The sequence below is a fragment of the Megalobrama amblycephala genome, linkage group LG3, assembly GCF_018812025.1.
Source record: "Megalobrama amblycephala isolate DHTTF-2021 linkage group LG3, ASM1881202v1, whole genome shotgun sequence".
Taxonomy (NCBI): domain Eukaryota; kingdom Metazoa; phylum Chordata; class Actinopteri; order Cypriniformes; family Xenocyprididae; genus Megalobrama; species Megalobrama amblycephala.
In genome coordinates, this window is record NC_063046.1 from 29434147 (window position 1) to 29458706 (window position 24560).

Consider the following 24560-nt stretch of genomic DNA (forward strand, 5'->3'; position numbering starts at 1 on the left):
CATCCTTTACGAACAACCATTAATATCAAATCCATACACAAAACCAATTTCAAGTATTTAAACCTTTATCAACAGGTTTTTAAGATCATGAAAAACATAAATTCTGTTTAATTTCAGTCCGGTATAAAAAAAGATAACCAGGCTTTCCTAATATGTTGACTTGAATGCAACTATTAGCATTTTCACACCAGTTAAACCAGTGCTTGATCTTTTTGAGCACTTTGATTTTTTGCTTAATATAAAAAAGGCTATACAGTAACAGAAAGGTCTAAGACTAAAATACCATATAGTAATATCACAGTGTGTGAAAGAACATGACACAGGTATGAGCATGAATACAGCAAGAATACATTAACACATACATTCAAAAGCATTATGGTAGTTGACATGGTGTTTCAAGCAGTTTTAGTAGTCTTGTGGAGTGATATTCTATAATGTAAAATATTATTTTATTTTATTTTCATAAATATTGTACATGTAGCAATTATAAATACTGAGAGAGTAAATGGAATAGGCTTTTTTAAAATGTATTTGTCACACTGCTGGGACATTTAAAATGTACTGATTAAGACAAAAATCTAATTAAAATGGTGGGGTAAAAAAACAAAACATTTAGTTGAATAAAAAAGAAAATGTTAAGAAATGTTATATGTCAAGTACCCATTTGCAGCCTCGTGGTGCAGGTAAGCGGGCGCGTGCCAGTGCACAAGACAACCTGTTGATCTTTCTGGAGGCAGGCAGCAAGAGTTCTGCGCATGCGTGAGAGCCCTGCGTCCTGCATCAACCAGCTATATGAGACCGGGCGCGGATACAGATGCAGTTTTCTTGAACAGCCGCACAAATGGATGGAACCGAAACGAACCGGAGAAACTCCGCGAAAACGGAGCAACAGAAGATGTTAGACTCCGGAGGAAACCAAAGTGGATCTAAGGACAGAGTGACTCTTAAAAAAGAAATTGGTCTCTTGAGCGCGTGCGCCATAATTATAGGTGAGATGTTTCCTCATATTAATATGTCAACGCGTGCTCTCTAAACAGCTTGAACATTATCACTCCACATGTTTCTTTGTCATTTTCTCACTGCCTGCTTCTCTTTACACTATTCATCTTAATATTTAGTCCTCACTCTTTCATATCCTTTCTCTTCAAGGATACCGTGTTATCCGAAATGCGCTTAGCTGTAAATGTCGACTGTTTCTTGTGAAAAACAAAGTATTAAAAAGCTACTTCTCAAAACTCTTGTCCAAACTTATCGTGTTTGTGTCTAGTGTCTTAGTTTGTTAGGACAACAGTCCACGTGAAGACAAACGGCATTGCATGGTTTCCGCAGAGAAGAGCGTCTCGTGCCATGCCGCTACTTACAGTAGTCTCCATCAGGCTCTGTTCATCAGAGCGCAGATTGCATCATTGAGGAAGAGAATCAGGCTGAAACTCAACTCCGCGCTTACGTGGCTGCACCCCACTACACTGTGTCCTTCACGTGCGCTGAACAAACCGACCATATAAGAGTCCGTTATTACTATATGCAGTGCAGTGGAATACATAAAATTAAAGTAGGTAGACTTTAGAAAGTGTAGATTTTTTATGTAAGCAAGATCATTTTGCTCGCTTTAATGCTCATTTAAAGCTCCAGTGCAATGCATGTCCTGTAGCTACTGTAGCCAACATTTGAAGTGGATCAAAAAAGTTGTCCTAAGAAGTAGGATTAAATTAAATAAAGATTAAATAAAATGCATGTATTACTTTGTATAGCATCCTCAAATTTAAGCATCCTTTAAACAGACTTTAAAAAACCCTAAACCTTTTTTTTTTTTTTTACTTTTTTTTTTTCATTTCTGTGCATCCATCCATCCAATGAATAATCCTCAGTGTGTTGCGTGTATATACAGCGTTTTAAAAAGAAATGTAAACTATTCATTTGAATGTGAGCTGGTGATCTTAAACAGAGAAGCACGAGATATTATGTTACACAGATGAAGGTCATCTAATAGAAGCCTTTAATAAGATTGACACTATGTGCATTTTGTTATTGTAATTTGTAATGTGTTGTGTCAGTGATATTTGGCTATCCTCCCTGAAGCCTTGTATAAAGTAGACTATTTTTCCCCCCAACAAATATTTCTCAGGCTATGTTTGTTTATAAAGACAGTTTCAGTATAGGCACATAGGGGTCAATTCAGGGTGACTGGGACACTTTTTCCAAGTCATCTCAATGGCAAAAAGTGTCCCAATCGCCCTGAATTCACCCTACTTTAAAGACTTGGCTACAAAAAAAGCTAATTACCATTACCATTACACAGTTCATTAAACATTTTGATATATAAGTCCTTTTAAGATACAAATGTTTATTTTTCAACTACATTTCTCACATGTGCAAAAGTTCAGCTGTGTAGAGATTTTTTTTAGGTTTAGCCTATATATAACTACTAAAACATATGTCTCTCTTCTCTTTGAGGTTTTTAAACATATATATTTTTTAACAAGAAACAATAATAGGGGGATTATAGGTTTACGATATAATTAATGTTAACTGTTCGATATGGCCTTTACCCCAAAATGTATGGCTGTATAAGATCAAGTGAAAGAGGTACTGTTTTGAGCTTGGTGTCCCAATGGAACATCAGCATACAGGTGCAGCTGTAGATTTCAGTTATGATTATGGTTTAGTGGCTTTATGGGTAGTAAGGTTGAGACAATTTGTTCACAGCCCTTCACCTTTTTAAATGCTGGACATTATTCTGACAAGCACTTTTTATAAAGAGTACGGGATTGCAGATTACTCAAAGGATTTCCTAGAGGTAAAATAACTGCTGAATTTTAACTGGTGACTTATTTACCTCCTGGCCATGGGAAAGTTTTCCTCTGCTAGAATGTCCTCCTGATATTACTCAAGGTCAATGACAAATTTTATCAGTTACTTTACACTTTTCGTCTGTTTTATCAGTTAACTCTTTGCCCATGCGGTAATCAGTTTATTTGCTTTTTTTTAATACTTATTACTTACTTACCTCATACTTACCTCATTCACCGACTTAATTAATTAAAGTCTGGGCTTGTGATTGACCGTTTGTCAATGGTTGATGCAATGGCCGATTTCATGATGATATACACTACAATTTAATGACGGCAAATTACATGAAACACTTTTTATTTACACAAATTTTAAAACAGAAATGGTTTAATATCCATTGACAACATTGTCAGTAAATTTTGGAACTAACACAAGGTAGAGTTAATACTTCTGTTAATCAGCCAAGCGGACAATGTTTTCTTATGTTGTGTGTTGTATGACCAGCCAAAGTAAAGTGTGCTGTAGTGTGACCCTGTGAACTTCATTCATGAACTTTGAATCTCATTTGACTGAGTGTTTTTGAGATGTGCTGGGTCTCATCAACTTCAATGCCTTGTCCTCTGTACAGGTCTGAGGCGCTGGGAGCAAACATTCACATCCACTCACAATACTACCTAATTCTATTTTATGTGAACACTCGAATACAAAGAGAGGACCCAAAGGTTACATAATGCTTCCATAACTGTGGCTGAGCCTTGTATAATTGAAAGTCTTTTGTTTACGTTTCCTGAGGCATAATCACTCAGGCACTGCACATGAGTGGTTTGAGTAAAATATTATTATATGTAATGAAGCACAATATTTACCTTTCACTGAATACTGGACTCTCACCTCGATTTTGCAACCGATGTTGACTCTAATGTTGTTGATTTTATTTATCGTGTCCGCTTGCCTGGAATGTGCTGCAGAGTTTTGACAGCTGCGAGGACACGTTGTCTTTGCACCGGGAAAAAAGATTTTCACTCGTACAATCATTTTGTTAAGACTGTGGTGTAATTCAAGTAAGCAAGTGATATGAAAGCATGATATAGCATAATTAAATTCTCACATCATCAAATATTTTTGCTTCACTTATTCCCAATGCAGCCATGCACAATTAAAGTACAATGAAATAGTTTCAATTGCTCTAATCCATGCAACTGTGCAAACATCAGCTTTTGCATGTCTATATTTATTTCTAATACAGAATATCAAGCGAGCATTATAAGGCGAAGACCTCATAATTCAGTCCAAATAGTTTGTTTTACATTATATGAACAGTATATGAAGACTAAACAACCCATTGCTGTTTCTTTTGTCTTCTCAGGCAACATCATTGGCTCAGGGATCTTCATCTCTCCAAAGGGTGTTCTAGATCATGCAGGCAGTGTGGGGTTTTCACTTATTGTGTGGGTTCTCGGAGGAGGTATCTGTGCCCTGGGATCTCTTTGCTATGCCGAGCTGGGCGTCACCATCCCCAAATCAGGTGGAGACTACTCATATGTGACAGAGATCTTCGGGGGCCTGGTGGGGTAGGTCTGTTGTTAGTCTCAGTGTTCATATAGTTCAAACAGTAGACCATGGCACTAACAATGCCAAGGTCATATGTTTGATTCCCTGGAAATGCATGAACAGATCCAATATTAGTTGCTTTGGATGAAAGTCTCTACCAAATGCATAAACGTCAATATGGACATCTCCGTTTGTGTGTGAAGCACACAAGGGAACTTCTCCTCAGGGAGATTCAACATGTGTTTACTTGCTTGCTCAGTTACAACACTAACACTGCTCAGAATTCTGTGTTTGTTTTATATTGGTGTTGATGAAGATGGCCATTTGTTTGTTTTCACAGTTTCTTGTTGCTGTGGAGTGCAGTGTTGATCATGTACCCAACTACTCTGGCTGTGATTGCGCTCACCTTCTCCAACTATGTGCTACAGCCTGCCTTCCCAAACTGCCTGCCTCCATACATTGCCACCCGGGTCCTCTCAACCGCCTGTGTCTGTGAGTACAGCACACACCATTAGTAATGATGTTTTATATGACATTCTTAGGTCAGCTCTGATTTAGTAATGCTGTCATGTGACAGCCTACCTTTAACGTGATGATACACAGGCAACTTTTTGAGCAATGTTGCTGGGCAGTGTAGGTGAGCGATGATGTTTGGGCACTTTCCCATTAAGAATGGGCAAAAAAATTAAATCCAGATACATATTTGTTGCCCATTCTCAATAGGAAAGTGCCCAAGCATCATCGCTCGCCTACATTGCCCAGCAACAATGCTCAAAAAGTTGTTCGTGTATCATCACCTTTAATTTTGCCAAACTGATTGCTCACTAAAAAAACCCTGCCCACAGTCATCGTATATTCAGGATATTTCAAGTTTGATTTTGACATGGCATAAAGCGGTGATACTAAAGTGGCTGAGTTATTTACTTACTTTTTAATTAGTCTTCCCATTAAATGCCGCAATTTTGTTCATTCAGAGTGCACACGAAAACAAGAGGCAGGATTTATCGCACAAACCAATTATACCAATAATATCCAATCACAGCACAATGAAGGCATTGCCTCCTCTCACGTGACTTTCTCCCATTCATTCTCAATTACCTTCCACCAAACCCAGTGCACACTTTAGGGGGTCTGTTAAAACTCAGTGTGCTCATGGGAGGCAAGAGAGACGTGATGGGAGGCAAGAGAGACTCCCACTGTACCTTTACCTGTTGGTGTCACTGTTGGACAGTGTTACTTTAGATAAATGAGTGATTTATACACTTTTTAATGTCACATTTTGTAATATTCTTGTTGTTTTATTTTTGTAATATAGATTATTTTCTCAATCAGTTTTTTGAGGAGGCACCACCTCCCTTGCCTCCTCAAGAGGAAATGGCTATTGCATACAGAGTTAATTCTTACAGATTCAGTCATGATTAGTCTAGAGCCATTGTTTTGTCCTTCATTCTGTCTTTCTTCTCAATTGCCTTCTCTCCTTTGTGTGTCTATACCACTTTACAGTGCTTTAATCTTGATCCTGGTTCTTAACCCTGATGGGTATGTGGCAGGATATTTTTGGAGCTGGTGGAGATGAAGCAGTCAAATGTATGTCTATGTGTGTGTGTGTGTGTGTGTATATGTGTGTTTGTTTTAGAAGAGCCCCGTGACTCAGCTGGTTTGGACCTGTCAGATCTGGACAGGGGCTCTCAGGAAGGAGTACTGGGGGTGTGTCAATGTGAGGGCAGGGGTCCTAATGACAGTGCTGGCTGAGTTGAGCCATCCATTCCTATTTTTGGCAACAGAATCCAGAATCTGTCTGGAAGAACAGCCAACTAAAGCTTTGAGTCAGACATACTCTAGAGAGCAGGGTAACAAGGGCCAAAGGCTTATTTAAGGAAGATACCTCATGTAAGCGCCCAATCAAAGGATGCTAGACCTGCATCCCAAATCACTGTGCTCTCATCCGATTAGGCTAATATTCAAGGAACGTATTTGTTTGGGTCCAGATCACAGGGTGGCGTTGGTATCAATGTCATGGTATAAGGGCACCTGACCCTCACTCTGCGTGTCGTCAGACTCCGTAATGGTGCCAGGCTTTGAGCCGGCGGAACATGTGGGTGTGTCTCTGTATTGTGTATTGTTTGGGGATCTTGCCGTTGTCCTGGCTACCCCAATGTTCTTTGATGGACATGAGCATGGAGGCGGGACTTTGTGAATGGCGCTAAAACAGTTAAACCTGACAAATGAGGAGTGAATTGTGATTTTTTTACTAAGCCATTTGAAGTGTGTGAGTCATGCTCAGGAAGGGCACAGTTGTAATGTGTTCCCTCCCATCATCTGTCATTAACCTTTAGACCAAGCAAATACCCTGATATACAGTGCTCAGCATAAATGACTACACCCACTTTGAAAAGTAACATTTTAAACAATATCTCAATGAACACAAAAACTATTTCCAAAATGTTGACAAGGCTAGGTTTTATAAAACATCTGTTTAACTTATAACATCTTATAACATGAAAGTAAGGTTAATAATATAACTTAGAGAACAAAATTTTCAGTTTTACTCAAAATAGGGTGATGCAAAAATGAGTACACTGCACAAAGACTCTGGAGCAAAGCTAAATTTTAGACTACAAATGTCTAATTTAACAAGAATTCAACCACAGGTGAGTCTAATTATTCATTACACAGGTGTCCAGCAGACAGTTGACTATAAAAGCATGTTAAAACCCCTTCCTATTTCATGCTGTCAGCAATGGCACCACATGGAAGAGAAATGTCACAAGACCTGAGAAAAAAAAAATTCTTTACACCAGAAAGGTGAAGGCTACAAGAAGACCAGCAAAGCTTTACTTATCAGTCAGAATACTGTAACAAAAGTGGTACAAAAATTTAAAAAAGATGGAACTGCAACCATCTCACAGAGACGTCCAGGTCGTCCACTCTATTCTCTGGAGTGATGAATGTTAATAAATGTTAATGTTGTAGATAAATGTTTTTGGAACTGATGGCTTCAAAACTGTATGGCATTGCAAAGGTGAGGAATACAGAGAAAAATGCATGGTGCCTACAGTGAATATGGTGGTGGCAGTGTCCTTATGTGGGGCTGCATGAGTGCTGCTGGTGTCGGTGAGCTGCATTTCATTGATGGCATCATGAATTCACAGATGTACTGCTCTATACTGAAAGAGAAGATGCTACCATCACTCCGTGCCCTTGGTCGTTGTGCGCTTTTCCAAGATGACAATGATCCTAAACACACATCTAAGACAACTGTTGTATTTCTGAAGAAGAACAGGGTGAAAGTGATTCAGGGGCTCCTGATCTGAACCCAATCGAACACCTATGGGGAATTCTGAAGAGACAAGTTGAGCATCACTCTCTATCCAGCATCCAGTCTCTAAAAGAGGTCATTCTTGAAGAATGGAAAAAGATAGATGTTGCAAAATATCGTCAACTTGTTCATTCCATGCCTAGAAGTCTTGGTGCTGTCATTAAAAATCATGGAGGCCATACAAAGTACTAGATGTAGTAGTTTTTGTTGTGGGGTGTACTCATTTTTGCATCACCCTAATTTGAGTAAAACTGAAAAATGTGTAATCCAAGTTATATCATTAACCTTACTTTCATGTTATAAGTTAAACATATGTTATATAAAACAGTATTGTCAACATTTTGGAAATTGTTTTTGTGTTCATTGAGATAGTTTAAAATGTTGCTTTTCAAAGGGGGTGTACCCATTTACACTGAGCAGTGTAAGCTGTGATATTCAAAGACCTCAGGAGAACACCTGAGGTCTTCACACACTTTCACATGTGGTCTTTACACACAGATTTTTCATACCCATTATACACTCACACAGTTCCCAAACAAATGCCCACAAAACATGTCCCTTGCACTGTAAAAATGCAATGGATTTTACCTGCTTGTCACGTGTTCATTAACTGCCTCTGAGTCAGTCACTGGTGTGGATTGAAGCAGGGTTGGACAAAACTGGCAGCCTTTTAGTTTGTGAAATGGAATTTGAACTGGCCACGCCCACAGGAAGTTTGTTGTGAGTAAAATGACAGGAAGAGGAATTTACTTGATTGCAACTTAAAGAAATTTAACTCTAAGACAAAAGTTGTGACAAAACAACATTAATTTTTTAATGGATTCTTAAAAAGATTAGACTTCTCAAAACTATGTTTAGAGGAATAAGCAATTAACACAGCCATTAAAACAGATTTAATTTTGATAGACAGCACCACAAAATGTTACACCATCTGTAATAAGAACTTACTATAATTATTAAAATATAAAATTAAAGGATTAGTTCACCCCATGATTTACCCTCAATCCATCCTAGGTGTATATGACTTCTTTCAGACGAACACAATCGGAGTTATATTAATAATCACCCTGATGCTCCCTAGCATTTATAATGGCAGTGCACAGAAACCACCTGTTTGAAACTCAAAATAGTGCATCCATCCATCATAAACATACTCCACGTGGCTCTGGGGGGTTAATAAAGGCCTTCTGAAGCGAAGCGATGCACTGGTCCCAATGTCAGTTACGCTTTTTTCGTAAGTTGAATATGGAAGGCAGTCTGGCGGAAACTAGTTATTTTACTTTATAAAGTGTTAAATATGGATTTTTTTTTTTACACAAACGCATTGCTTCGCTTCAATTCTAATTTCATTCAAATTCAGGAACACATTTTGAAAAAGCATAACCCATAGCTTGAAATGCCTGAAAAGGTTTTGGGGCCTTTTTTGGCTTCAAGTTGTCTGTACCTGTGTTGATGTAGCAGTGGATATTCTTAGTGGTAAACTGATGCATGTATGAACCCTTGTTTATGTGTGAGTGAATGTTCTTAGTTGCACGGTGTGAGAATTTGTCTATATTGCGGCATGTGTTACATTTGCCCTCCCCTTCTGAATGTTCTGAATGAATGTCACAAGCTCTGTCTGCTGCAGTCAGATTACAAACAGGGATACACACACACACACACACACACACACACACACATTCTGCTGGACTGGACACACAAACCTTTGCTGAGAGTCTTCTTAATCTGCATAATGCAATATAGCTCAAAATAGCAACAATATCTCTAATTTGACTTGAAAGAAACTTTGCTTTTTTACAACAGTGTGTAACAGGTAATTTACCAATGCATTGTAATTGTTTATGACTGTGTTGGAAGCTTCTCTCTTGTGTAAAGGCCATGCCCTCCAGAGATTGATAGAGATCTGTTCATGTGACTGAACTCTTGTTTCTCAGATTTATGTCTTCTGATGAAAAGGCTGACATCATGTGTTTCTGAACAGCCATATCATTTGGAAAATATTTATAAATGCATAAATCCTGCCAAATAAAAGTAAAGAGACAATACCAGTCAAAATACATTCAAAAATATTAAATGAAATAAATGAAAATATATAAGTTATGCAGTGACAAAAATATTAAGTTGTATTTTAGGTTCTTCAAAGTAACCAACTTTTTGCCTATATTACAATTCTGCACAGTCTCTCAACCTGGTATCCACATGGGTTGCTTTTTCAAACAGTCTTGAAGAAGTTTTATTTATCAAATTTATTTATTAATGCCTTTCTTTAAATAAAATATTTTTAAAAAAGCCTGCCATCTATAATACAGAGTAAATGTGAAAAATATAGTACTCCTTTTAGGCTTTGGCCACAGTGAGTTGTAGGCTATAGTGTTTTGCACATTTTTGTGTATTTAGTGCATCTTTTGTTGGCTTTATCGGTCAATTAGCTGCAGAGGGATGTCCCTCTCAGGGGTTTGGAGTGAGTGGTTGTATTTTGGCAGATTTAAAGGCTGTTAGCACTTCATTAGAATTCTCCTCTCATTAGTTTTGTGTTCATTTAACTTCATTTGGCCACTCATAGTCACTCCTGCACTGTGATACAAAACAGAAGGAGCTGGAGTCAGATCCGTTAAAGCCAAACAAGAGCCAACCAAAACCATGGCAAACACTGTAACTGTTCTGAACCTATGCTATAAAGTACTTAAAGAGTTAGTTACCCAAAAATAAAAATTCTGTCATTAATTACTCACCCTCATGCTGTTCCACACCCATGAGACCTTTGTTCATCTTCGGAAAACAAATTAAGATATTTTTGATAAAATCCGATGGCTTAGTAAGGCCTGCATCACCAGCAATAACACTCCCTTTTTCAGTGCCCAGAAAGCTTCTAAAAACATATTTAAAACAGTCCATGTGACTACAGTGGTTCAACTTAAATATTATAAAGCGACGAGAATACTTTTTGTGTACCAAAAATAACAAAATAGCGACTTTATTCAACAATATCTAGTGATGGGTGATTTCGAAACACTGCTTCATGAAGCTTTACGAATCATTTGTTTTGAATCAGTGGTTCAGAGCACCAAAATCCCATGATTTCAGTAAACGAGGCTTCGTTACATCATAAGTGTTTTTAAACTTCAGTAGTTTACATGAATTTGGCAGTTTGATACACACGCCGAACCACTGATTCAAATCAAAAGTTTCATAAAGCTTTGAAGCTTCATGAAGCAGTGTTTTGAAATCGCCAATCACTAGATATTGTTGAATAAAGTCGCTATTTTGTTATTTTTGGCTCACAAAAAGTGTTCTAGTCGCTTTATAATATTAAGGTTGAACCACTGTAGTCACATGAACTGTTTTAAATATGTTTTTAGTAGCTTTCTGGGCATTGAAAAAGGGAGTGTTACTGCTGTTGATGCAGGCCTTACTGAGCCATCGGATTTTATCAAAAATATCTGAATTTGTTTTCCAAAGATGAACAAAGGACTTACAGGTGTGAAACGACATGAGGGTGAGTAAATAATGACACAATTTTCATTTTTTGGGTGAACTAACCCTTTAAATGCACACATGTGACCACAACACATTCTGTATTAAAGGGATAGTTCACCCAAAAATGAAAATTTGATGTTTATCTGCTTACCCCCAGTGCATCCAAGATGTAGGTGACTTTTTTTCTTCAGTCGAACGCAAATTATGATTTTTAACTGCAACCGCTGCCGTCTGTCAGTAAAATAATAGCAGTAGATGGGAACTTCAACTATAAAAGTAAATAAAACTTGCTTAGACAAATCAAAATTAAAACCTGCGGCTCGTGACGACACATTAATGTCCTAAGACACGAAACGATCGGTTTGTGCGAGAAACCGAACGTTATTTATATAATTTTTACCTCTAATACACCACTATGTCCAACTTCGTTCAGCTTCCTGTTAGTGAGGTCAAAAAACGCATTCTGAAGACGGAAGTGATGTCTCGCCCATATACTTCAATGAGCGCGAGACATCACTTCCGTTGTCAGACCTCACTAGCCGGAAGCTGAACGAAGTTGGACATAGTGGTGTATTAGAGGTAAAAAATGATATAAATACTGTTCGGTTTCTCGCACAAACCGATCGTTTCGTGTCTTAGGACATCAATGTGTCGTCACGAGCCGCAGGGTTTAATTTGGATTTGTCTATGGAAGTTTTTTCGACTCTTATTGTTCAAGTTCCCAATCACTGCTATTATTTGACTGACAGACGGCAGCGGTTGCAGTTAAAAATCATAATTTGCGTTCGACTGAAGAAAAAAAGTCATCTACATCTTGGATGCCCTGGGGGTAAGCAGATAAACATCAAATTTTCATTTTTGGGTGAACTATCCCTTTAATGTGCATTAATATTAACAATTTTAGTTCACTCAAAAATTAGTTTCTATGTTCTATGTTGCCTTTTTTAACATTTTGATTATTACTAATAAATGTAACTATGATTTGAACATTGTGGCTTTGATCATATTGCTATTGCTGTCATTTTGCTATCATTTTAAGGTGCCTAAGTGCACATATTATCTTTGAAAATATTGCAGTGGCTCTCAAGGCTCTGTCAGGGCATGGAGGTTTACAGGTGGTTGAGCTCAAGATTACACGAGTGGATGAAGTTGAGCAGGTTAGCTGTTAGTTTGCAGGCTGTGAGCTGCACTTGTCGACTGCTTACGCTGGCCAAAAATTCAGCTAGCGTCTGGACTGTTTTGTTGTGGGGCATCGGAAGCTGTTTGTCTAGGGAGGTCTGACAGATGCCCCGCATGTGTTTGCGTGTGTGGGCGGGTAATTCCGGCCATTGATGGATGAGTGGGGGTAACCCGTCTCCCCTTTGCCCAGTGTCTCCCTCAGCATGCCTGGGTATACCGTGCCATCAAGCCCTGGAGACGGACCGCTGTGTACCGGATCTACACCGGAGCTGTTACACAATACGGCTGAACACAGAAGCCACTAACCTCAACACAGATGTACAGACAAGCAGTGGCCTATAATGCCTGTGCTTCCATTTGTGAATGTATAGTTTTACTTTTTTAATCTGTCAGCTTTAGGCTGTTGCATTGATGCCCCTTGATAAACTACTTAACTACTTTTTTTTTCTAAAGAAATCCCAATTGTGATGCATAAAGATAGACACCAAATACATCTATAAGGTAGATGAGGTAACCAACTCACTCTGTTTTCCCTCTGCACTAACCCACACTGCCTTTTTGACTCCAAGGCCCTGCATTTGAGGGCCCTACACCCCACGTTTTTGTAAATTAAAATCAATAAGTATTAATGAATTTACTTTACTTTTACACTCATCCATGGTTTACTGTATAAGAAAGATTTTTAAAAATATTTTTACTCACAATCATATATGCAGGTATCCCAAGTCTGTTGGAACCCTGCTTATTTAAAGAAAATAAAGTTGCTGAGGGGGTGAATTAAAATAAGAAATATCTTGTTTTTTAGTTGTTTTAGCAGATTTTAATGCTTATTTTGTCTTTTGAAAATGTTGTCTTTTTAAAAAGTTTTCTGAGTGGGCTCCGGCCCCTTGTTTGAGAACCACTTAGCCATGAATGGGTTAGTGTTTTGCCTGCAGCAGTAAAATAAGTTACATCTGATCTTTATTTCCCCTCTTTAAGCTAATAAAAATGGGCCATGTGACCAGTTAGTGCTGCTCTGCCAACAAAACCACACTGCTTCCATTACTGAATCACAACCTGATTTGTCCCCAAGACACTTAGTTTTTCTCGTGAAACAGGTCTTTGATAAGACATCCGAAGAGTGCGACACTAATTCTTAAATTGTGATGGTCTTTATTTATGAATGATATTACATTTTTGATTTTCCTTTTCTGGATTTTGCTAGTGTTTTTCATAATATTTAAGGTAAATTATTTTTAAAACTGTTAGTGAGTTTGGAGTATAAGAATGAATAACTGTGGGTTCACTCACTGTGTTTGTTTACAGTGTTCCTGACTTGGGTGAACTGCTCCAGTGTGCGCTGGGGGACACGGATCCAGGATGTTTTCACTGTGGGGAAGCTGCTGGCCCTTGTTCTCATCATTGTAGTGGGAATTGTCCAGATTGCCAAAGGTGTGTGTGTGTGTGTGTGTATGTGACTGTCAGTACACTTTACACGCATGTTCTTGCCAGCTGTCATCTTTCATGAAACATGCTATTCTCTCTCAAAAAAGAGTGTTGTGTTGTTAAAATCGATGCAGTATGAAGTACTGAAGTCTATAAATGTACAGCGATTAAATATTAAACATTAAGTTCTATACTCTATTGATTTTTCCCTCATTTTCAGTTGTTAGGCCAAACTGCAGTACAGATAAGCAATCTAACACATACCTTCTTGAAAAATAACAGTATTTTGCTAGTGTGTAAACCACTGAAGCAGAGAATTAAGTTTAGAAGAGATTTAAAGAGAAATAAAGAGTAGGCAAATGATAGAAAAGAAAAGAGTGTGATAACTCACATCTGTGACTAATTCCCAATGTTAAATGCCATAAATCATCAAGCACTGCCATGTGCTGCCAGCCCAAACGGTCCTATTATCTGATGAATAAAAAGCAAAAGATTCACCTTGAGTGGGTGCAGGCCACTGAAATAATCCAAAAACATGAGAAGAAAAAAAAGGGCTGTTTTGAAAAAAGAGAAAACCATATATTCTAAAGCCTTCCATTAGATGACTACTTCTCTCAAAAGTGAAAATTTTGTCATTATTCATGTTTCTTTTCTTTAACTCCATTTTTTTTCAATAGTGACATCTAGTGGTAGGTCTTGTATTATGAGTTACCTGTAAGATACTTTCTTTTTTAAAGTGATTTACAATATATTTACTTCTGGGATTAGCCCACTTAAAGAAACCTGGGGCTAAGTGCCTTGCTCAATGGCACAATCATGAGTTGGTTCATAAATCACCCCCACTAAAACTTGAACCACTGACCTTTAAGGCTAGAATACACTACATGACTTTTAAAATCTGAACAGATTTTAATCACAAGGCATCATACGCTTTCCGACTTTGTAATGGTTACAGAAAAAAACATCAAAACGCATACACTTTTAGGTTGTTCCGAACACAATAAACTCAGAAACGTGCCTCTTTGCTAAAAGTTGCATGACAAATGAAAACAATGTGTACTAAAATCATATCAAAATATCACGTTTGATATCCTCCAACTGGATGCACATCATACACTATGCGTATATGCATTTTCTGCAAAATATGTCAACTCTAACTGCCCAAAATCTGCAGACAGATTGTAAACAGATTTTGTAAACAGATAGCATCAACTCCAGACTGCAAATCAGGGCAAAAATCTGGGCAAAAGTAATTTAGTGTATAGATAACTCTTCATCACAGCCTCTATTTAGCTTTAATTTTATATCTTTAATCATAGTCACTGGAATGAAAATAAGTTAGCTGAATCAGAAAAATATTTTTTTTAAAGCAGTACAGTATATAGCTCCATTTAATTTAGGCAGTTCATAACAAACTAAGCAAAGACTGTAGCATATAATTGTGGCACTAATACAAAATTTAAGCCTCCATTGCAGAAGTGTTTTAACAAAGTCAGTGTTCTGTGACTCACTTTTATACAACTGAGTGATATAACATTAAAGCAGCAGGTTATGGCTGTGAACCGTAATGGGCAGACTTATTTATTTTTATTTATATTTTTATTTAGCGTGCTTGTCTGGAGGCATTCCCTGAACTGACAAGAGAAAAAATTGAGTAAATGAGAGAACTAAGCAGTGCAGTTTCACACTTGATTGACAGTAGAGAGAACGGCTTTTTGGAGGCTCTGCCTATCGAGTGGAATAACAAAATCAAACTGATGACATTAGAGTGTCAGGATGAATGTGAACACATACAGCATGTGAAAAATACAGTGTTTTATGCTGAAAAATAAAATAAACAAAGAGCTCAGGATCTGATTTTTGGCTAGTATTCCTGTAGCTGAAACAGTAGAGCATAGCTATAGCAACACTGAGGTCATGGGTTTGAATCTCAGGAAATACATGAACTGATCAAACTTGTACTATAAATGTAATGCAAGTCCCTTTGGGAAAAAAAGCATCTGCCAAATGCAAATCATGTATGAATTAAGCAGATATTTATCTCTCTCTCTAGGACACTATGATGCATTGGAGCCTCAGAGAGCTTTTGAGTTCATAAAGGATCCATCAGTGGGGCAGATTGCTCTAGCCTTCCTGCAGGCCTCATTTGCATACAGTGGATGGAACTTCTTGAACTATGTCACTGAAGAGGTGGTTGAGCCTCGCAAGTAAGTCTTTATTAGTCTTTACTGTCAAAATCAGGGTCAGGCCATCCTATAGGTGATCGGTTTAAGTCAGAGGTGAAAAGAGTACTAAAAAATTGTACTTAAGTAAAAGTATTGCTACTTAATTTGCTACTAAAGTAGAAGTACAGAAAAATAATATGACTCAAGTAAGAGTAAATAAGTAGTTTGCTGAAAAACTACTGAGATTACTATTTTACTAAGTACTTCAGTATTATTTTTCTATTTTTACACAAAATGGGGAAATGTGATCATTATGGAGCACTAAACACTCTCATGTAATGTCTGTTTCATTCATACTGGAAGCCGGAGGGCACCCTCACACAGAAAGTCCACAAGTGAGAGCCATAAATCTTACGAAGTTCCAGGGCTGCTTTTAACTCCACTTTTAGACATACACTTGCACTTTGCCTTGGGGGAATCCCCACCGTTAAGTGCGTTCAACTTTGTCAAGTGGTTGACCGAGGGAGTCTACTCAGCATATACACTTCAGGCAGATACATAGACCACAATGCAACATGATTGTGACAAAAATTTAAATTCTGTCATCATTTACTCATCTGCAAGCTGTTCCAAACCTGTATGAGTTTCTTTCTTCTGCTGAACACAAAAGAAAATATTCTGAAGAATGTCAGTAACCAAACAGTTGATGGGCCCCATTGACTTCCATAGTATATTTTATTTCCATACTATGGAAGTCAATGGGTCCCATCAACTGTTTGGTTACCCATATTCTTCATATTCTTAATTTTTGGGTGAACTATCCCTTTAATTTACCCCCACCCCAGATGACTCTAGTGTATAATATTGGAGTTATTTTGACATTTAACTGCATTTAATACTTGTAGCTACCTTAACCTGACTGACTTTTTAAACAAAGTTATAGTTTATTGTATTGTTATAATTTTCGTTTGTGTTTTTTTATATTTAATATTTAGTATAAATATATGAATATATTCATAATTAATATTTGTTTATATTAATTTTTTTAACAGCTCAAGCATACATACGGCCTATAGAATGGTGCATAAAACAAATAAATTATATTGATTATAAATCAGCTCCATAGCAGATTCCAAGTGATCAAGGGCTTAGGCCTTAGGGCGTTCATTTCAAGGGTTCCGTAAGTAGTGGGCACTCGTGTAACGTAAGCAATGATGTACATCTGACTGAACAAGACAGAGGGAAGTTAGCAAGGGAAGGGCATAAAAAATGTACTTAAACGCAGCCCAGGAAATCCATCATATGGACAAATGCATTAGATATCACTAAGGCTTAATAACATGCAGAAAGAGACATTTTGACTGATGAAACATGAAGAAAATAAACACATGATTGCGATCAAGCCATCTTGGGTATTTTCATAAGAATGATGTGTATTTATAATACAACGCTAATCGATAGCCTGTATCACAGTATAGAATTTTATAAAATAATATATTTTCTGTCTCATTCTGTGATAAGAAGCAACATTGGACAGAAAGAAGTTATTTCAAACACAACTGTTTTTATACTGTAGAGTGATTTTGGATCAAAACATGGTATTAATCTCATAAATTGTCATGTTTGATGCTACGTGGAGCAAACATATAGTACTAGCTATCCCTGTTGCCAGGAGTGATTGTTTTATAACTAATTTTGAAAAGCAAGTCCACTTAAGATCATTTGAAAGAGTTTTTTTTTAAAAAGGGCAAAGGCAAAGAATGATAAGTGAAGGTTTGATCAAAGAAATAAGGGATTAAAACAGTGTGAATAGAAATGTGTCAGTAAAAAAATAAAGTGGGGTACAGGTTAACATGTTAAATAAAATGCTCTTTTTTGTTCTACTGAAAATGTGGTGGTGTCCACTGTTGCTATAGTAATGAATTACACTTTAAAGGTGCCCTAGATTCAAAAATTGAATTTACCTCGGCATAGTTGAATAACAAGAGTTCAGTACATGGAAAAGACATACAGTGAGTCTCAAACTCCATTGTTTCCTCCTTCTTATATAAATCTCATTTGTTTAAAAGACCTCAGAAGAACAGGCAAATCTCAACATAACACCGACTGTTACGTAACAGTCGGGGTGTGCGCCCCCAATATTTGCATATGCCAGCCCATGATCCCAACATTATGAAAGGCATTAGACAAGGGCACAACGTCTGGATGTGCACAGCTGAATCAACAGACTAGGTAAGCAAGCAAGGACAATAGCAAAAAATGGCAGATGGAGCAATAATAACTGACATGATTCATGATAACATGATATTTTTAGTGATATTTGTAAATTGTTTTTCTAAATGTTTCGTTAGCATGTTGCTAATGTACTGTTAAATGTGGTTAAAGTTACCATCGTTTCTTACTGTATTCACGGAGACAAGAGCCGTCGCTATTTTCATTTTTAAACACTTGCAGTCTGTATAATTTATAAACACAACTTCATTCTTTATAAATCTCTCCAACAGTGTAGCATTAGCCGTTAGCCACGGAGCATAGCCTCAAACTCATTCAGAATCAATGTAAACATCAAAATAAACACTGTACTTACGCAATTAGGCATGCTGCATGATGAACACTTTGTAAAGATCCATTTTGAGGGTTATATTAGCTGTTTTAACTTTTTTTATGTTGTTTAAGGCAAGCGCGAGCTCCAGGGGTGTGGAGCACGAGATTTAAAGGGCCACACACCCTGAATTGGCTCATTTCTAATTATGCCCCAAAATAGGCAGTTAAAAAAATGAATTAAAAAAAATCTATGGTGTATTTTGAGCTGAAACTTCACAGACACATTCAGGGGACACCTTATTACATCTTTTAAAAAAAAGTTCTAGGACACCTTTAACATGCATCTGTTTGAGAGATAAACCATGTGCTCTTATTCCATTGATGTTAATTTTGAGGTTATTTCAGCTTTGTACAAAGTTTTCTACGTACACTTAACTACATTGTTAAAGAGGGCAAGCTTTACCATTCAACTCAACTGTGCGCATGCATTTTAGACACTTATATTGTTAATAATGAAATGTTAGCGATTTGAATGTCCTGCCCCCAGCTGAATTGGATGTTTTGACTGGTTTTGACAGTCAGACCTGTCAGTTTTGAAAAGTGCCTGTCAAATGCCAGCAATGTACTTTTGGTAAAAAATAAATGTAGCGAAGTTGAGTACTTCATTTTTTATTAAACTCAGATAAAAGTACCATTAATTTAATTATACTCAAAAAAGTAGTTCAAGTACTATAACGAAAGTGTTTGTAATTATTTACTTTCCACCTCTGGTTTAAGTACAGTTACTGCCAAGTAAATATTCTTTGTTCTCCATTAACAAAATTCAATCAGAACAACGGCTGCACGGCCTAACACAGAAACAGACACACATACATAGACCTCCTTTAAAAGACAAACCATAGTGATGGTAAGCCTAAGTAATCCTATGTAAAAGATAAGCTTTCAATAACTAAATGACAAATAACTGACAAATTATTTCAGTTACCAAGTGACAATAAATACAGCAACAGCATAAAGAGAAGCAGCAAACAGTAAAACAAACAAGTATCCATAGTCTGCATAATTTATTCTTGTTATGTAGCATTGAGTACTATATAATCCACAGATTCCACATCTTCCTCAAAAGTGCTGAAGTTGTCGGACATGCACAAAACAGGTCACAGAAAGGATTACTTCACAGATATTTGAGATGCTTTCTGTGTTTCAAGCATGTCTTGATGGCAAAAACAGCACTTTTGTTGCCAAAGGCTTGTCATATTTTTCTTAAAAGAAGCAAAAACAGAGCAATAATAATTACATAACCAAGTTAATTAACCAAAAAATAATTAACCAAATGTACTAAAGAACTGCTAAGAGATATCTGAATATAGTTTGTGTGTGTGTGCTGTAAGGCCTGTTTAAATTTTTACATTTTTTCATTATTTATTTTTCATACTTAATGAATTTTCACTTTTGCACATACAAAAGTTCTTTTGTGGACACACTTTTTTATAAATCTTACAGAAAATCAGCCCAGCTCTCATACAGTGTACATTATATGGTGTGTTATGGTTTCTGGTGTATCTGTCTAGGAATCTTCCACGTGCGATCTACATCTCCATCCCCCTGGTGACGCTCGTCTATACTCTCACCAACATTGCGTACTTCTCCTCCATGTCCCCTCAAGAGCTGCTGGAGTCGAACGCTGTTGCTGTGGTGTGTTTCTCTGACCTCTTCTGCAGAAACAATACATTATCAATTAGGTGCTTTGTTAAATCGGCATCTGTTTTTGTGTGTTGTGTTGCAGACATTTGGAGAGAAGCTGCTAGGAATGTTCTCCTGGGTGATGCCCATCTCTGTAGCTCTTTCCACCTTCGGGGGGATTAACGGATACTTGTTTACCTCTTCTAGGTAAAGAAACACAAACACTATTACACTGGCCTAATACAGCAACCCCTAAACCAGAGTATTTACCGCTTCATTGCCCATCCTCCACAGGTTGTGTTTCTCAGGCGCCAGAGAGGGTCACCTGCCCTACCTGTTGGCTATGATCCACCTTAAGAGCTGCACACCAATCCCCGCCCTGCTCGTTTGTGTGAGAGAGAAAGAGCTATTCACACACACAGCACATGCAACATAACACTGCTTTCAGTCTGCATGATTTGGTCTAAACAGGGTGTTTTGTGAACAGATCACTCAAACCACATTGAAAGGTAATAGAAAAGTCATGTGATCACATTGCGTTTGTTGTATAAACACTTACTAGTCTGTCCTGATGTTTTCTGGACAACAATGAAGGACCGCCTACTCACTTCTCAATCAACCTGCACTAAAAAAAAGGTTCAACAACAACATTTATTTATAAAGCGCATTTAAACACAATATAAATTGACAAAAAAACGGCTGTGCATGTAGACCACACAATAAAAACAACAGCTACAGATATCCAAAAGCTAAAGAATAAAAACAAGATTTAAGAGTACACTTAAAAATCTTCAATGAAGGAGCAGACCTCACATGATAAGGGAAACTATTCCAAAGCTTGGGCCCAACCACAGAAAAGGCCTGATCACCCTTTGATTTATAGCAACACCATGGCACAGTTAAAAGCAAGTGATTTAAGAACTAAAAAAAGGTTTAAACTTTGCTGGTTATGTGCTTCTTTTACAATAACTACCTAATCAAAAAAATGGGAAAATACTTTTTTTATTTACTTCACAGAACTTCACAGATTTGCTTTACATCAACATTCAATGACACAAATCATGTGAAGCACATTAAAAGTTAATATAGCAGTTGAACTAAAATATGTCACAAAACATTAAGCCCCGGTTTCACAGACCAAGCTTAAGCTAGTCTCAGACTAAAATGCATGTTTGAGCTGTTTTAACTGATAGCAACTTGTACTGACATATCTTAAAATATGTCAGTGGCATTGTTTTGCCTCAAGATGCACACCAGTAATGGTTTTTTTTTAGTGGACATTTATAAAAGCTACTTAAATGCCCTAATTGAACTAAGGCCTAATCCTCGCTTAGGCGAAGGCCTGTCTGTGAAACTGGGCCCTAATTTATGGTGATTTTTCCCCTCAGTAATTGATGTTTTTATTGAAGAACTAGAATCTTGAATATTATAGAACCACAAAATGAATCATGGTTAATTTAATAAATCAACATTCCCAGTTTGTTAATTAACAAGTTTGAGACAACAAGCAGCATTGTCATTATTACAACATGAAATGCCAGAAGAAAATATCTTAGTCATCGAGTGGGGCCATCGAGTCAAAAAGGTTGAGAATCGCAGTATTAGACGGATCTTATACCAGGTGCAAACCGGGCCTAAGTGTCTTTCTCTCTTGTTTTCCATAGTGTACGGCCACCATAGTGATCCTGTGTATCGGGGACACTCATAACTTGATAAACTACGTGTCTTTTATAAACTACCTCTCATATGGAGTCACTATAGCTGGGCTGCTGTACTACAGATGGAAGAAACCCAAACTAGTCAGACCCATCAAGGTACTTGAGTTGCCACCTACAGACCTCATCAGGAAGATGGATTTAGATTGACTGGTCAGTGTTTTGGTTTTATTCACCGCTCTTCTTCTCTCACTTTGTGCAGGTAAACTTGTTGGTCCCTTGCAGCTATCTAGTGTTCTGGGCAGTGTTGCTGGGCTTCAGTCTGTACTCGGAGCCAGTGGTGTGTGGTATGGGGCTGGTGATCATGCTCACTGGAGTCCCCATCTACTTCATTGGAGTTCAGTGGAAAAACAAACCATACTGGGTTTACAGTGCTGTGGGTGAGCAAGACCAGCCAAAACTTCTTTGCATTGTTTTGTTAGCACTCTGCAACAAAAAACCATCTGACATCTGTAAATGACATCATGTGTTTCAGAGAAAGTCACCTATCTGGGGCAGAAGTTGTGTTATGTGGTCTTCCCCCAGGATGATCCTTCTGAAATACAGCCTCTTACAGAGAAATCGGAGCTGTGAGCATCAGCACAGGACCTCTTGCACTCCTGTTTGGAATAGCAAAGACCTGTTGTCCATCCGTTATTGAGTGTTCTCCTTGTCCGATGCTGTATGTGAGGAGATGTTCCCCAAAAGCTCCTCTGAGACTCAGCCATCACAGCAGAAGAAACAGAAATTTAACGTTATCTCACTCAGACATCACATTTCTTAGTTGAAACAGTTCTCCCCTCGCATACATTCGTCCGGACATCACCTTGTAATTGAACGTACCCTCCTCCTGTCCTGTCAGAGCTGAATTTCTATGTCGTCTTCATGTTTTCTCTGGGAGTTGTTCGTTTTTTGAGAACTGTTGGTGTATTCTCGTGTGCCTTACAGGATCTCTCTGTATTTGAGGTTATTATCTTTACTTTAAGTAGACTTTTTATTAGTAATCCCCTGTAAGTGAGCGACTTCTTGAAGCCTGTTTACCTTTTAACAGTTTTCTGAAATCTAAACTCCATTTGTGAGTCTGAACTTTCTCTCCTAGAGGATTAGGCCTTGTCCTCTAGTCCTCCTAATTATTACTTACTCCCTCAAGCAAAAAACGTAATAACGTCTAGCTGCGCTCAACTGTCTATGCAAGAATAGTCTAGGCACTTTAATGAAGTTACCTATTTTTAGCTCATATTGCACGCTAAACTTATTGCCATGCTTCCTGAATAAGCAACAATCTCCTGCCACTGTTAAACAGAGGCTCTGCCCCAGCACTCATTAGCACTGCCAGTCTTTTAGCCTTATGCTAATGATAGGAACCATGAGATGTTCCAAGTTCATTCTTCTTGAATAACATTATTTACATAAAAGGTGCTTTACATTTAAAAAAAATTCTCAAAGGCAGACACTTTCAACTGTTATCCAAAAGGAGATGTAGTCCTCCACCCATTAATGCCTTTAGATAACAAGACATTAGTCTATTTTGGCTTTGATTTTGGGCACTGAACATGGACATTCCACTGAGCTATATGCAACAGCGATGATATCCATCTTTTCATTTGAAACTGAATACCAAACCGAAGTCAAACAGATTTTGGATCTGAAGGAGTTGATTAGCGGATTTGGGACTTGAGCGCCCTCTTCAGGCCAGATCTTTCTAGACACACAATCATACCCGGTATGAAGACCCCAGTGCTCTTCTCTTTCCATGGGTCCAGCTCAGTGTCTCTCAGTGATGTCCGCCAAGACTAGCAGTGTTCATGCTTTCACTGCCCACAGCGGCAAAGGCACAATGATAAGCACAGTACAGTGAAATCTTAATGTAAATATTGCTTAACATTTCAAATACATCAGGGATTCATTGTGAGATCACATTCCTGACATTAGTAAAGTGTGAAATGTATGTATTAAGTATACATATGTTTCATATTGTATGCACTATAGACATGTATGCTGATATACTTGTGTTTTGTAAAAATTGTTAAAAGGTGTTTATCAATAACAATATTAGCACATTAAATTTAATTCTAAAAAAAGGTTGCAAGTAATAATTGTGTTATACTGTGTGTGTGTTTGTGTTTTTTTGAGTAAAGCCTTTGCAGTCTCATTTTGAAAGCTGTGCCCTCCAAAGGTCACACAACTTAAAAAAAATAATTAAAAAAATCACATAATGTAAATAATTAATTTGTTACAAAATAAGAATATGTGAATAACTCAATTTTGACAAAGATGTCAGATAGAACCTTATAATTCCAAGGGGATGATATGTCATTGATGCTTCCTCAATTCAGAAAAGTTACCATTATATTGCAAAGACAGGGATTTGTGCCACACAATAAATAACAGTCAAATAACATTCAATTTTATAATGATTACTATACAGTTTACAGTGTTTTACAGAAACATACTAACTCTAGAATCCTATCTGTTTAGTAACTATGGCAAGGGAGGGTTAGGATCTTAAAGGTGCCATAGAATTGAAAATTGAATTTACCTTGGCATAGTTGAATAACAAGAGTTCAGTACATGGAAATGACATACAGTGAGTCTCAAACACCATTGTTTCCTCCTTATATAAATTTGATTTGTTTAAAAGACCTCCGAAGAACAGGCGAATCTCAACATAACACCGACTGTTACGTAACAGTCAGGATCATTAATATGTGCGCCCCCAATATTTGCATATGC

General features: G+C 37.5%; 1 protein-coding gene across 1 annotated transcript; it reads left to right on the top strand.

Annotated features, from left to right (window-relative positions):
* Positions 1 to 739: 739 nt before the first annotated feature.
* Positions 740 to 23920, top strand: slc7a10a (solute carrier family 7 member 10a). The gene is made up of 11 exons (XM_048184987.1): positions 740 to 989; positions 4157 to 4361; positions 4682 to 4833; positions 13622 to 13747; positions 15795 to 15948; positions 20022 to 20145; positions 20237 to 20340; positions 20428 to 20524; positions 21798 to 21947; positions 22051 to 22228; positions 22324 to 23920. Exons 1-11 carry the CDS (start codon positions 842 to 844, stop codon positions 22419 to 22421), a joined length of 1536 nt encoding a protein of 511 aa, XP_048040944.1. The 5' UTR covers positions 740 to 841; the 3' UTR covers positions 22422 to 23920.
* Positions 23921 to 24560: the final 640 nt, after the last annotated feature.

Excerpts from the sequence above, each read along its gene's own strand:
- slc7a10a (XM_048184987.1), top strand. The coding sequence starts at position 842 with ATGGATGGAACCGAAACGAACCGGAGAAACTCCGCGAAAACGGAGCAA. Across the intron at positions 13,748-15,794 it reads AATTGTCCAGATTGCCAAAG|GACACTATGATGCATTGGAG; the intron begins GTGTGTGTGTGT and ends CTCTCTCTCTAG. Across the intron at positions 20,341-20,427 it reads TACTTGTTTACCTCTTCTAG|GTTGTGTTTCTCAGGCGCCA; the intron begins GTAAAGAAACAC and ends CATCCTCCACAG.